The 16,397-nt window shown below is 34.9% G+C and overlaps 1 protein-coding gene across 1 annotated transcript in view; it reads left to right on the top strand.

Annotated features, from left to right (window-relative positions):
- Positions 1–269: 269 nt before the first annotated feature.
- Positions 270–16,397, top strand: part of LOC135225065 (uncharacterized) — a 64,202-nt gene continuing 48,074 nt past the window's right edge. The window contains exon 1 of the mRNA XM_064264330.1: positions 270–616. Within this exon, the coding sequence (XP_064120400.1) occupies positions 466–616 (151 nt within the window). The 5' untranslated portion in view covers positions 270–465. The remainder of the gene's footprint in view (positions 617–16,397) is intronic.

Below are 16,397 nucleotides of genomic sequence, written 5' to 3'. Positions count from 1 at the left end.
ACTACTGATATCAATAAAAGCCACCAGAATCTATAACTCTTTGAGCACAGGAATTCCCATATTTACGGGATTTCGTGATAGGCCTAGACCCCTTCCCTATGTCTTAAGAACAGCACTATCGAAGGCATTAAATCAGTTACCGTAAGGACATGGAAAGGATGGGACTGCGGGATGGGTATCCGGGTCAGGGTCATCCCCAAACACGCGCGAGTATAGAGAGTGAGTTATCGCTTCCCCGTCTGGGGATTCCAGTCAGAAGGTCCCCAACACTCGGTGCGACAGGACGTAGTACGTGTCTCGCGCGCTATCCGGTGCCACGGACGAAATTCTGTCTCGAAATTGACGATATTCAGAGCAGAAGTGGAGTAACGCGATACGCTAATTTTTTTTAGAGTACTCCAACGTAGGATACAGCTGGACCTAAGTTGGTCTGGACGTCTGAAAGCGATTTCCTCAGCCAACTTAATGGAACATGATCTCAACCGCAAGGGAGTGAAGAACGACCCCCCCGTAGGGCATGACAGCCTCGGCGAGGGCAAGGAAGGAGGCCTCTCCAGCGTGGAAAAGTTACGCGGATACTATGACGAAGCCAGGAACAGGCTGAAAAATTACCTCGGTAGGGAGGAGGGTGAGTTATTGTTGCTGCTGCTGATGCTGCCGATGCTTCTGTTATCATTGCTGCTTCTTCTTCTTCTTTTTCTTCTTCTTCTTTCTCTGCTGCCTGTTACGATGTCGTTGCTACGGAAACCGGAACGTTCCAAGGTAGTTTTGACTCTGTTATTCTGTAGTTGTAACCCACCTGCGGGCTAGACCAGTGGCTGAAAGAGGCAGACATGCTCCTGCCATTGTATAGTGAACGACGCTTTTGATTTCATCTGCTTTTGTTGATGTTTTTCTCCGGTAGTTATCCTTCTCAGAAAAAGCCTCTTGTAGTATACACATTGCAAAGTTTCTTATACATTCCCGCTTAGATCACTCTGGTAGTTTAGCTGTAGAGAACAGACGAATGAATAGTTTTACACGTTAGTATTCTCATCATACATACTTGTACATACGCACTGACATCCTCATTACCTTATTTTCTTACTAAAATAGATAAGCAGCTTTAGTTCACTATGATGGTGAAAATGTCATTGGAAAGACAAATATTTTATTTAAATAACAGTTGTAATAAGTACTGATGGAATATTTATGTAGACATGTAGCCATTATTGATTTGGGTTAGAAAGCACTGAAGCAGGAAATGTATTAGGAAGTAACCAAAACATACAGGATTTTGCTGAAAGTTTAAATAATATATATATATATATATTATATATATATATATATAATAATATATATCTATATATATATATAATTATATATATAGATATATATATATATATATATATATATATATTATATAGCCGAGAATACATCAAATATAGAAGTGTCAACAAAGATACATTTATCAGAGATTAACTGTCATTTCTCTTGACGTATAGTTTATTTGAATTACATTGTAAGATTCCTTCATACGAAGTCTTTAGGAAAACACGTCACGATTTCAAAACCACGAAAGACTTAGCTTTTGATTCTTTCTGAGGATGTCTTATTTTTTACAAGAGTCCCTGTGTCATATCAGAGTTTACTGTATAATCCTAAGTTGGGATATTTCACAAAATATTCAGTAATCAAGCAATTTTTTATAGCTCTCCGGAATGTCACATATTCAGCGAAATTGTTTATCAGGAACATGTAATGGTTATGTAATCAACCCCAATGTAGAAAATTCACATCAATACCTTCACAAAACATAAATAAAAAATATAATGAATATAATTCACATAGAGTTCATGGCTATGACGCGCAAGAAATTTGCTGAAACATTGTAGAAATGTACATTAATAATAAAAAAAACTGAATTTGTATATCTACTGAAATAGATATACAAATTCACTGTCTATGATTATGCGGAAAAATAGTCTATTTTAATACGAAAAAGTTTGACAATAACAATAAATAGTAATAAGTCTATTTCTTATTGCTGATCTGTTCGAACTGCTTCGTTGTATATTATGTATGCGTAAATGAAAACAGAGAATGTCATTATTTGAGATTATTTACAATGAGACATTGAGAGAATGTCATTGTTTGAAATTATTTAAAATGAGACAATGTTATTTGAAATTATTTACAATGAGACAATGAGAGAATGTCATAATTTGAAATGATTTACAAAGAGACCACGAGAGAATGTCATTGTTTGAATTGATTTACAATGAGACAATGAGGTAATGTCATCATTTGAAATTATTTAGAATGAGACAATGACAGAATGTCCTTATTTGAAATGATTTACAATGAGACAATGAGAGAATGTCATTGTTTGAAATAATTTACAACGAGACAATGAGAGAATGCCATTATTTAAAATGATTTACAATGAGACAATGAGAGAATGTCATTGTTTGAAATGATTTACAATGAGACAATGAGAGAATGTCCTTATTTGAAATGATTTATAACGAGACAATGAGAGAATGTCATTATTTAAAATGATTTACAATGAGACGACGAGAGAATGTCATTCTTTGAAATTATTTACAATGAGACAATGAGTGTGTCATTATTTGAAATGATTTACGGTGAAGCAATGTCAGTGTTTGGAATAATTTACAATGAGACAATGAGTGTCATTTTTAAAATGATTTACAATGAAACATTGAGAGAATGTCAGTGTTTGGAATGATTTACAATGAGAGTTTCATTATTATTTTGAAATGATTTACAATGAGACATTGCTGGTAAAGAAAGAGAGGAGACACATTAATTCATTAACATTCACAGAATCAAAATTGGTTTACGCAATATTAAAAATGCAGTACCTAAAAGTGATGAAAATTATGTTTTCTTAATATTTTCGGCATTACATTTTCCGTTCTCTAATCGTTATTTGCAAATTAAGCCCATTTTGTTCTTTGTAATTTTACGTAAAAGTGATTTGAAGTACAAGTATGGCTAGCTTTAACCCTAAATAAAATAAAATAAAATACTCAGTAATTTTTGAAATCCTAGAGCGGACAGACAGACAAAGCCGGCCTATACAGAAAACTAAAAACTTATTAGTACAGTCCAGCAACGAATATTGTAAAATAGTCGATATCATTCGTGTATATTTACCGTCACGAAATAATACACATGCATTAAAACTGCGTGTAGTTAAGGACCGAGGGCTGACTTCGAATATAAGACTTACTTAGAGTCATCAAAACAACGATATATTTACTTTTAATATCATTCTTTGGAATGTTTTTCAGCTCAGCTCCGCGAGTCACAGATGAAGACTTTTTCCCGCCAATGCGCGACGTCACAAGTGTATTTTCGATAGCTTTATTAAATTTATATAATTAGCTTTTTCTTAAAGCTGATTAGATGAAAATGATTAGATATTGCGTGTTAGTAATTCTTAAAATGTTCCGTACATTGTTCTGGCAATGTTTTTCCTTCGTCATTCTATTACATACTCGTCATGTTATCAGTTTGACGAATAATGATATCCTAACGCAAAAAGCGCATTTCCTTTGCGTGTATCGAAGGACATAAGGATTCACCCCGTAAAATGGACGAAATCCTCTTTGCGGTTACGAAGATCAATGATATATAAACGCTTTCGATTTTTGTTTGACCTCAGCGAATTATACAGACTGCAGCTTAACCTTGAAACATATCAGTCTATTTCTGTTAGGTCTACGGATTCCGTTAGTGACTGCTTGGGCAAGAGGTGCACTTAGACATTAGGCCTATATCTCCGGAAGTTTGCCTTTCACCAGTTTTTCCTTTTATGACACCATCTCTTTCATTTAGTTTTTTCCTCTCTTCACACCATTTTTCATTTCTTCGTCTATCTCGCCGATATGACGTTACAAGAAAAACAATGTTTAAATAAAAGAAAACTTCAATTCAAATATGAACCATTGGTCTAAGCTGTCATAACTCTCCTTTATTCATCCGAGGTTTTTACTTCGTTTTATGTTTCTCGCTTGCTCATTCTCCAATAAACATTTATTGATCCTAATCAAATTATTAACTCTTCTTCTTTTTCTTCGTCTTCTTCTTCCATAAAAAGAAAAACTTATTTAACCTGATCGTTACAGTTACGAAGCCTCGTATTTGGGTCAAACGATTATTTCTTATCTCTATCATCTACGGATGATAAGACGAAAAGGAGGCCAAGTGGACGGTGTAATACCAATTAACGGAAAATTAGGATAATAAGAGACGAGCAAACAAACAAAGATGTAGCATTCGACCTGTTCTAGTTGTGACATAGTTTGCTAAGATATAACCACTATTCCCACGTCATCTTAACTAGGCAGTTTCTCGGTCATCCCCTTGTTGCTTACTCGGGGAGTAAGCCTACAAACTACTTTGTGTTGTTGCTGTTCTCGCTGTTGCTGTTCTTGTTGGGCTGGTAGGAAAGCACTATGGAAAAGCCTAAAAAAGTCTTTTTCTCTCCATTTATGCTACGAAAGGATCCATTTCAACAGATTCTACCTTTCCAGTTTAATCTGCAGTCATTATCGATTCTTCACTTCCATAAAAGAGAGTTGGCTCAACAATTCCCGCTTACATTCTAACTTTTGGTTTCAAAAACGCGTCCCAGGCCAGGCTTTTACCACACACGTATGTAAATGCAATAAAAAAAACTACAAGTTAATGCCCGCGTTCAAAAAACACAAAGGCAACCTCTGGCGTGTCTCAAAAACCGCCTGAGTTATTGCATTTTCGTAAAAAAAATATCGTTAACCTCTACTGGAGTCAGTGCTTTTTAGCAATAAGCTAGCCACCGGCGTCGCTAATAAGCTAAATCAAATACTAAGGAAGTTAATTAAGAACAGCGATCCCAACTATCGATTAGGCTGAAACAAACATACACATTTCTGACTCACATCCGGATCGAACCCAGGTCTTTCAATTGAAAGGCAAGATCGCTGCCAACTGAACCACACGAGCGATAGAAGGACTAGAAACTAATTATGACTTGTGTGGCTTAGTTGGCAACGTTCTTGCATTTCAGTTGCAAGACCTGGGTTCGATCCTGGTGTGAGTCAGAGGAGATTTATTCGTATACCATATATATATATATATATATATATATATATATATATATATTATATATATATAATGTAAATAAATTCTTCTGTTAAAACAGGATACGTCTCAAGTATAAAAGGCCCATCAAAACAGTTTTAAAGCTAAGTGTGTTTTTAATGGGCCTTTTTATACTTTATATCTATATATCTATATCTATATATATATATATATACTATATATATATATATATATATATATATATATATATATATATGTATATATATTCGCGTGAAATAAACTACTTGGTGCCTAAACAGAACTGATCAGAAATCATTGGCAAAAAAGTAAAAAGGCAGAGGTTTGTTACATTCAATCACTTATAAAAATGGAATAAGTTTTATTATTTAGAGGATTTTCGGCACATAAATCTTAATATCCCATTCTTTACGTTGAAATCGATATATATAGGAAGTTTGAATTAAATTTGCATCCGAGGCCACTGAAATATACGACGAATTTGATACGGATTTTTCGTTTTCCTCTCTATAATAAAACATGATCTCTGTTTTTATCTATGATATATTTTCATCGTGTCTCTTACCATGCTTGAGTAGTTTGAATTTTATAATTCTCTGCAGTTCTCTGATTCGAGCAATGAATAACTCGAATACAAAAGTAAAAAAAAAAAAAAAGAACCCACTTTGGGCTATTGTTCAGATATATGAAAGAAAATTAAAAAACGATAACTGATAATTTATATTTTTCTCTTTTTGTTTGTTTGTATGGTGTTTTTACGTTGTATGGATCCAGTGGTTATTCAGCAACGGGACCAACGGCTTTACGTGACTTCCGAACCACGTCGAAAGTGAACTTCTATCACCAGAAATAGACATCTCTCACTCCTCAATGGAATGGCCGAGAATCGAACCCGCGACCACCGAGGTGAGAAGGAGACACCAAACCAACCACGCCACTGAGGCGCTTATTTTTTTTTTTTTTCTCTCTCTCTCTTTTGATTTTCACAAACTGGAGATCGAGCGCTCGACTGTACGTAAATAAAAAAAAAAAGTAACCATAAATCTATATTTTTTACTTTCATGCCTTTTTCGTGCCTGTGCTTTGATGGCTTATTTCTAAAAAAGTAACCATAAATATATTTTTTTTCCTTTCATGCCTTTTTCATGTCTGTGATTTAATGGTTTATTTTTCCGGCCCCTCTCCCACCAATAAATAAATAAACAAATAAAATAAAATAAATAAATAAATAAATAAATAAATAAATAAATAAATAAATAAATAAATAAATAAAAATAAATAAATAAATAAAATAAAAATAATAAAAAAATAAAATATAAGAGAAACCAAGCCATCGTCAAAAAGAATAATGATATTCAATTGTATTTCGTGTTACCTTATACGTTGGTTTTTTGGGCATAATCGTTCCATCACATTTAAAAGCCGATGACGACTTGGCTACGTGGCTCCAAATACAAAAACATCGTCACGTTGGAAAATAAAAGGAGGAATAAAAAAAAAATGTCGATAAAAAGAATACAAAATTCATTTCCTACCTTCAAGTCATGTTAATGTTACACCCGCGTGCTAGTTCGTATCTGTAACAAGTAAAACGATTTCGTCAGAAGGTTAGGAAGCAAGTCAATCGTTGATGGAGATGAAGGGAAAACCAAACACGCCAGATATCTATCCCTGATCATCAGATCAGAGCCGTGAAAGAGGCAGTTTTCTTTCCTGGTAGGAACTGACCCACTGAACGCGAACTCTGATCTATCGACGGATGGCGCCCTGGTGATCAAAACAAACTAGAAAGCCCGGTGCATAAGACAGCACATTTTCTTACTTCACTGCCCAGCGTATAGTAAAATTAGAAATAGATGCAGATAAAGGAGATAAAGAGGAATTGGTAGCAAGCATCCTTCTATTCGCAGATCTATCGAAAGAAATAATTGAAAAATGGAAGGAATTTATGAAAAATTATATGGTATTACAGACATAAACTTTTAAACGCAAAAAAATGAGGAATACAACGAGCAGGATGGCCGTTTTAAAGGCTAATCCCGTCTACTACTACTACTACTAATTTTACTACTCGCTACTATGTCCTGAAGTGATACAAACGTGAATGTCCGGGAGTTCTCAAGTTTATTGTTTGTATTTCTGAGATAACAATGTTTGCATTGAAGGTACTGATGCCAATTGCTTCATCCGTTTCGAATGAATCGATATTGAACAGATTCGTAAAAGGCCATACTAACAATATTCAGGTTTTGAAAAAATAGAGATATGATTTATCGCATCGATCCTCATGAACTTTTAAAAGCGAAAGAAATGTTTTACGTATTAAATTTAAGTTTCATTCAGTTTAAAAATATTTATTGAGTGCGTGTTTTTTTAAAGCGAAATAAATGTTTTACGTATTAAATCTAAGTTTCATTCAGTTTAAAAACATTTATTGAGTGCGCGTTTTTTGAAAGCAAAATAAATGTTTACGTATTAAATTTCTGTTTCCTTCATTTACAAAAATAAAGAACTAATAATAATAATAATAATAATAATAATAATAATAATAATCTCTTGTTTCAGCTCAGGGCCACATACATGGAATATACAACGTAGTAGCATTAGTACACAATCCAGACACGCCAGGTTCTTGACCATAGGTCAATAGGGTTAACTGAGCACGTTTTAACGTTTTTTATTATTATTATTATTATTATTTTTTTTTATTCCGGAAGGGTATATTGGTAAAAGCAGTAAAGAGCGATCAGCTTTGCCTCATCGAGTGTTGATCTTAAATGTAAAGAGCCAAGTCTGACATTTACGGACCTTTATGCGTCTAGGGCGCGCATGCTACCACCAACACGCACTTGAAGGTCAGATTATCGAAAAAAATTTTCTTTTTCAGAATATTCATCCAAGTCTTGACTGCTTACGAAACTGTGCTGTTAAAAGCAAACGAAATTAAGCATTGTAATGGTTCTCGAAACTGTGCTGTTAAAAGCAAACGAAATTAGGCCTTGTAATGGTTCTCGAAACTGTGCTTTTAAAAGCAAACGAAATTAAGCCTTGTAATGTTTCTCGAAACTGTGCTGTTAAAAGCAATCGAAACTAGGCCTTGTAATGGTTCTCGAAACTATGCTGTTAAGAGCAATCGGAACTAGGCCTTGTAATGGTTCTCGAAACTATGCTGTTAAGAGCAATCGAAAACTAGCCTTGTAATGGTTTCTCGAAACTCGTGCTGTTAAGAGCAATCGAAACTAGGCCTTGTAATGGTTCTCGAAACTGTGCTGTTAAGATCAATCGAAACTAGGCCTTGTAATGGTTCTCGAAACTGTGCTGTTAAGAGCAATCGAAACTAGGCCTTGTAATGGTTCTTGAAACTGTGCTGTTAAGAGCAAACGAAATTAGGCCTTGTAATGGTTCTCGAAACTGTGCTGTTAAGAGCAAACGAAACTAGGCCTTGTAATGTTTCTCGAAACTGTGCTTTTAAGAGCAATCGAAACTAGGCCTTGTAATGTTTCTCGAAACTGTGCTGTTAAGAGCAAACGAAATTAGGCCTTGTAATGTTTCTCGAAACTGTGCTGTTAAGAGCAATCGAAACTAGGCCTTGTAATGTTTCTCGAAACTGTGCTGTTAAGAGCAAACGAAACTAGGCCTTGTAATGGTTCAGCAACAGACTGTGTCGAGTCAAGAAAGAATGAATGGTTTTGTTAGACTTCCGGTAAGGTCACCAAAAGGTTTGGAAAGCCAGAAATCGATAATAAACGCTATCACACTATTTTCACTAAAGGGCAAGGCTTCTAAAACTCCATTATGCACCAACTAAGCACAGGTAGTAGCAAAAGCCCGAATTAATGATGTATTCTGACTGAAAATCATTGGGAAAGAAAGTATCTTCAGTTCCGTGTTTCTATTCACGCTACGAGGAATATAGGTCAGAATGGAAAAAGGTTTAATTTTTGTGCATATTAAAGTGATAAACTTTTATAAACGGGTTGAAACTGACAAAAAAACGCTATCAACGTCTGCATCATATTATTTATTATTTTTATTATTATTATTATTATTAATACGACCTCACAAATTCTACCTTCAAATCAATGGCCACTCGCATAAGACCCTGCCATGAGAGACCAGTTCGTCCTCGGATAAAATCGCCGAGTGCCATAATCAATTATCGGTCTACAGGCATACTGTGGCACCACGTTGAAGGAGAGGATGCACTCTCTTTTTGGCAGTGAAGAGATGTGTAGAAAGCTTATAGACAATAGATTGCGGTGAGAAAAATTGGGGAACTGGTGAAAGTTAATAATTAATAATAATAATAATAATAATAATAATAATAATAATAATAATATGTTTTGTTAAAAATAACTGCTGCTTCAGCACTATTAATCTTATAAAGAGTCTTCTCTATCTTTCTGATGACGGCTTTCTCGTTGTTGCTTAGACTGGCGAGCAACGCACCAAAGGGCATGGTAAAATTCGGTTGAGTCATTTGATTTATTATTGCTTATACAATTCTCTCTCTCTCTCTCTCTCTCTCTCTCTCTCTCTAACGCGACGTTTCCTCCTGATCGACAGGACATTATCAAGCGATAACTTGCTGAGGGACTGAATTCCAGTGGTTGTTTGTTGTTTAAGATTAAGCTGGCCCTTGTGCCAGCACGGGCTCTTGCTCACAGAGCAGCCCGTAAAAATTCCAGTGGCGATCCTTCTCCTTTTATCGTGGTGTTGCGAGCTCTCCAGTACGGTCAGAGCACTTCTCCGGTACTGGAGAGCTCGCAACACCACGATAAAAGGAGAAGGACTCGCACTGGAATTCAGTCCCTCAGCAGTTATTGCTTGATAATGTCCTGTCGATCAGGAGGAAACGTCGCGTTAGAGAGATGAGAGAGAGAGAGAGAGAGAGAGAGAATTGTATAAGCAATAATAAATCAAATGACTCAACCGAATTTTACCATGTTCACAATCATTGTTAGCGTTCCGTCTAAGAAACGCAAAGAAGTTTTGCATATTTTTATGTCTAGGTTTCTTCCGATTTCAGGTTTCCTAAAAAAAAAAAAAAAAAAAAAAAAAAAAAAAAAAAAAAAAAAAGTTTTTCCTAAACTTTAAAAAGAGCTGCAGTTCCCTATCTATATCAGGAAGGTTGATATTGTTCAAAAGCTTTAATTCTTAGATTTCTGGCCGAATAATTACCAATTGTCACCCCAACAAGACCAGCAAGATTTGTTGGAAATTCCAATCAGTCTTTTTAGTTGCAGTTAATCTAATTCAGTTAATCCCTCCTTTGGACCTGCAGTTGTCTCAGCATTATTCTTACACAATCTGCATTATTCTTACACAATCAACGCCAGTGCATCTCATTATCTGTGACAAGGCATCATGACGCTACATAAAAACCTCAAATTCCAGCATAACTGAGAATTCTGCATTCAGGATATAGTACCATTGTATGGATACACTGGCAAGTCGCCCTAACTTCTAGAAGTTATCCTTATCATCTATTCTGTATTGTATTCCAGCGAAAGTATTGCTGCCGTGACTTTATAAAGATTAGATTTATAATTTCGTTATTGCCTTCGTTCACGGTCAACCCGAAACATAAAAGAATTAAACAAATTAAGCAAATCCTTCTTTATTCTGACCTCGCATTGTGATGTCATTTAGATAAAACGTCGTATTTAGGAAGGAACGTCAAAGGAAGTGACATGAAATTACGAAAATGACGTTCACAAGAAATACGTTTTCAAAGACATAATAATTTTTGTTATATCCGGTCGATCCATACTGTAACGTTTTTATTTGTCTTTTGTTAATCTTTTTCAACAGTCAGGTAATTTTATATATAATATACATACATACATACATCATACATACATATATATAATATATATATATATATTCTATATATATATATATATATATATATATATATATATATATGCTTAAAAAATCATAGTGATGCACTTGACTTCATAAATAAGCGAATACCACGGGAAATGATAGACAGGAATCCCTGTCTATCATTTCCCCGTGGTATTCGCTTATATATATATTATATAGATATATATATATATATATATATATATTATATAATATATATCTATATATATTTGAAAAAAGATATTTACCGATGAAAATTAACATTTGCAGCATCAGCTACAACGCTCCATGGTACAGAAATCCAGATTTCCAGTACGATCGCAGTACGTTCCCAAAGTTTGGTTTGTATGATACCCCGAAAGGTCATGGAACCATTTTACAACAGGAGCAAGGTGTGATCCGATCTCCAGCATACTCTCTGGGCGCGTGACCAAATCTGCGGACAAATGGAGCCTTGTTTCACCTACGAAAATTAAAACAAGTGAGCTATATTTTATTGGAAATATTTTTTATGTTTTTTACATTTTCATTTGATCAAATAAATAAAATCATAAATATCTCATCCTAAAAAATTCCTGTATCTTTAACTTGACACAAAACACCTTTTACAGACCTTTCGTAGGCTTTCCTACCCCCCAACAAGAACAAGAACAAGAACATCAACAAAAACAAAGTCATTTGCAGGCTTACTCTCCGAGTAGCCAAAAATTTCTTGGATCAAGCTTCTGATCACAGAAAGTTTTGCTTTGGCCTACAGAGATGCCATCACCTGAAAAGTATTGCGGAAGACGGTCTGAATTATTGTGGATTGTTTAGAAGAGAAAAATTTCTGTATATGGTTTCTTGAATGTTTAATATGCATTATATTTAAACAAAAATAATAGATTTTAAAAGGAGAGGTTTGTTCTCCAGTTGCCATTTGTACATTAAACCTGTCTTAATAATAATAATAATAATAATAAAATAATAATAATATAATAATAATAATAATAATAATTATTATTATTATTATTATTATTATTATTTAGAATGGAAAGCTTCTGCAAAATGGAAATTGACGGGCAAAGAAGAAATTGTGTAGAATACACACACACACACACACACACACACACACACACACATATATATATATATATAATATATATTATATATATATATATATATATATATGTATATGTATGTATGTATGTATGTATTTGTATTAACTGAATTCACGAAAGTTTGGAACGTGATAAATCCATAAGTAAAGATATAAGCCGCGAAGGAAAAATAAACAACGGAGTTTCTGCAAGATCTTTCGACTCAACATCCTTTACTCAGCAGACAAACTGACTTAACATGAGAAATTGAGAGTACAGGAAAGGTCGTATAACTGACAGATCGGGATTATATGGAGATTAGTACCTAGAATCCAACGCACCTGGAGATTGAGTAACCTTTCCAAGCAAGCATGGGTACAATTTAAGAACAAAAAGATTAAGTCCAATTGCTCAGACACAAGGACAAGACAATTAAAGGATTATACAGGGCGACAGCTGACCACATTCAGATCTTTGGTGAACAAAACTTTATTCTCAATATTAAACATAAATATAGAAAGAAAATATTTCTAAGGCAACTAATTTGTATTTAAGTCTGTAATTATATCTTTGAGGTCATTCTTAAACATGTTACAAATACAAGGGTCTAAATGAAACAGGGCGCGACTAATATTAAGATTACAATGGGAAGTAAGTTGTATTATGGCAGATTCTAAAAGATTTCGTGATAAGACATCTTTTGATCTTGCAATTACTGAACTACTAATCCAATCTATCCGGTGGTTGTTTTCACTTAAATGAATAAATATTGCATTAGATGTTTGCCCAGTTTTGACAGAATATTTATGCTGTTTTAATCTTACTTCTAAGCCCTTACTCGATTGTCCGAGATAAAAGGAGGGGCAGTCCATACATGGAATTTTATGTATTATGTTGTTGCTTTCCCTGGGGCCATTTTTTATTAACATTCCATTTAGTGTGTTATTATAGGAAAAAACAAGGTTGACATTAAAAACTTTTAACATTGATTTAATGGTTTCAAATTCGTTAAAGTAAGGCAAACTGAGAATGTTCTTAGAATTTTCTTTCTCCGTGTTACTTACACTATAAAACTTTTTGCGGGCTTTATTATAACAAATATCTAATATATGTGAAGGATAACTTAAATCTTTCCCTATTTTTCTTATGTATTCAATTTCTTGATCCAAAATATATTGGGGACTGACAATGCGCAATGCTCGTAAAAACATAGAAGAAAAAATTGATATTTTGATGTTAAGATGGTGGCCTGAATAGAAATGAACATAAGTTAAGTTGTTGGTGGGTTTCCTATAAATACTGAATTTACATTGAAATCGTTCTCTATGTATTAAAACATATAATGCAATATTCATTCATTTAAAGGAAAACAACCACCGGATAACTTGGATTGGTAGTTCAGTAATTGCGAGATCAAAAAGATGTCTTATCACGAAATCTTTTAGAACTGCCATATTTACAACTTACTTCTTCCCATTGTAATCTTAATATTAGTCGCGGCCTGTTTAATTTAGACCCTTGTATTTGTAACATGTTTAAGAATGACCTCAAAGATATGATTACAGACTTAAATACAAATTAGTTGTCTTAGAGATATTTTCTTTGTAATTTATGTTTAATATGTTTTGTGAATAAGTTTTTGTTTGCCAAAGATCTGAATGCGGTCAGCTGTCGCCCTGTATAATCCTTTAATTGTCTTGTCCCTGTGTCTGAGCAGTTGGACTTAATCTTTTTGTTCTTAAATTGTACCCATGTTTACGCTTGTTTTGAAAGGTTACTCATTCTCCAGGTGCGTTGGATTCTAGTTACTAACCTCCTTATAATCCCTATCTGTCAGTTATACGACCTTTCCTGTACTCTCAATTTCTCATGTTAAGTAAGTTTGTCTGCTGAGTAAAGGACTTTGAGTCGAAAGATCTTGCAGAAACTCCGTTGTTTATTTTTCCTTCGTGGCTTATACCTTTATATACATACATACATACATACATATATATATATATATATATATATATATATATATATATATATATATATATGTCAATCATATCATATAATGCACCACATGTACGTAGCAACATGAAGTGTTTAAAGCTTGAATCTGAAAGGGTAGTACCATATACACGAAGCAATCGTACAGCACAATTCACATTTCCCATGCTTTCTCAGATGACAAAATACAAGACGAACTAGTAAGCAAAGGTTGTACACTGTAAATGACTCGTGAGATTTATGCCGTGTCGTAAATATCAACACTCGCAAAGTCTAATCGATGATTTCTTTATACATATTAAATGTCGTATGATTAATGATGAAATTTTGAATATATTGCTATTTATTTTGCTTGAAATGGAAAGCTGCTTGTACGGTATGCATCCTTACATATTTCCCGCTTATTTTCGTAAACTAAGGTTGACCTTGCTATGTCGCTGTCTCTTCTGGAGAGAGAGAGAGAGAGAGAGAGAGAGAGAGAGAGAGAGAGAGAGAGAGAGAGAGAGAGACTATTTTCTTACGTTGCGAGTTCAATTTTTTTCCTTACATCGTCTAGATTCGTTTGAATTCTATGAAATCAAACCCGATAGAATTCGTACTCACGATTCTAACGTGGACGATACGCAATCAATTGCAGAAAGGGCTGCGTACTTCACCGTTTCAGACCCTTTGTACAGCACAACTGAGTACATTATTCATTGCTTTATAATCAGACTATAACCCAAGAGTTGCTATTTACTCTGAAAGTTTAATAAATATTCACTGAAATGAGAGGAACGTGGAACACTGCTAAATCCCAGTCTTCTGCATTTCTGTGCTTATCTTGCTTTCTCTGTGTCCTGGTAATCTTTATTTAAAAATTAAATCCCAACCTTCTGTATGTTTTTCTTGCTATTTCCGAGCCTGGTCAGGGAAACAGGGGGATACGGTTGGATTTGAAAGGTAATCTTTATCTAAGAAAATAAGGGAAAAGTAAGTTTACCGTCCATTCAAAGTGCGTAAAACAGCCTCCCCTGCTGGAGGCCAGCCAGTACACTCACGATTCATTGATCATAAGTCGTTTTTTCCCGCTCGATAATCAATTCACGGCGCTGACTGCAGCTACTGCTGCTGACCGTCCTCGCTCGCAAATAACGAAATAAATCCTCGCCACTTCGCCTCCGAGCTCGCTGGCGCGGAAATGCCGGAGCTGGAATGATGCAAGTACGCCACCGCGACGAAATTATTCATGGGCACAACTTATTCCTTAAATAGAATCCAGCTTTGTTCTTGCTGCGAAATTTACACAGGTTCGTTTTCTGGGCTTGTTAGTCATTGCTCGTTCGAGATCATCACTGACAACAATTATTATTATTATTATTATTATTATTATTATTATTATTATTATTATTATTTTATTATTTAGTTAGATGAAACCTATTATTCACATGGAACAAGCACACCAAAGGGTCCACAGACTTGAAATACAGGCTTCCAGAGAATGTTGGCTTCAACCTCCCACCGCTAAAGACCTCACACTGCAGCGGTAACTGATCATGATATAAAGCCGGTGGTTTTTCATAGGCCTTGGGGAGGCGCGAACCCGCTACATCTGAGCGGCATGTCACGACATTTGCGTCATACTAGCGGAACGAGTACGAATTAATGTAAGTGAAGTTTTCATACAAAATGTTGCGGTTTATTGAGACTATGAGAAGGGCCACTTTACGGTTAAAAAGCTTTGGCGCGTTAACCGCTTTGATGAAAGCTTCCTGATACGAGGAAATGGGGAAGATAAAGTACCTTTCGTGAGATGCAATTACAAAGAACTCTTTAACAGCAACAGCTGAATAGCGGGTAAATGTGCATGTCATTCTACAGTGAAGTGCAGAGAAACTCGGTCGGATTCTTATGAAGTCTGAGAAAAATAGCCAAACCCTAATACACCTTACATCGATTTTCAATGAAAACAGAGCGCTCTTCTTCCTCTTCTTCTTCCTTGTATTGGTCGTACGTCTGGTCAAATTCCGCCTTCTGGTAACTGTGAGATCGGTAAACAAGCAGTCTCTTTATGAGTTTATGTTGGTACAGTTAACAAGATAATACCCTAATGATAACATGTCGTTGAGTTTTGTGTATAAAATGTCAGTGGCCGATATAAATTACGTTAATATAAGAGAAAGTTGGGTAGCTAATATATCCCTGATCCTAGGTACGTAAAGAGTTTATGTTGATACAGAAAATAACCTGATGGTAACGTGACGTTGAACTTTGCTTTGTAATGTCAGTGCCCGATATAATTTACGGTAATATAAGAGAGGGTTGGGATGACTTATCCCTGATCCTAAGTACGTTAGGTACCGTCACGAA

This window comes from Macrobrachium nipponense, chromosome 12 (genome assembly GCF_015104395.2).
Source record: "Macrobrachium nipponense isolate FS-2020 chromosome 12, ASM1510439v2, whole genome shotgun sequence".
NCBI classification, from domain to species: domain Eukaryota; kingdom Metazoa; phylum Arthropoda; class Malacostraca; order Decapoda; family Palaemonidae; genus Macrobrachium; species Macrobrachium nipponense.
This window is presented reverse-complemented; position numbering and strand designations above follow the sequence as displayed.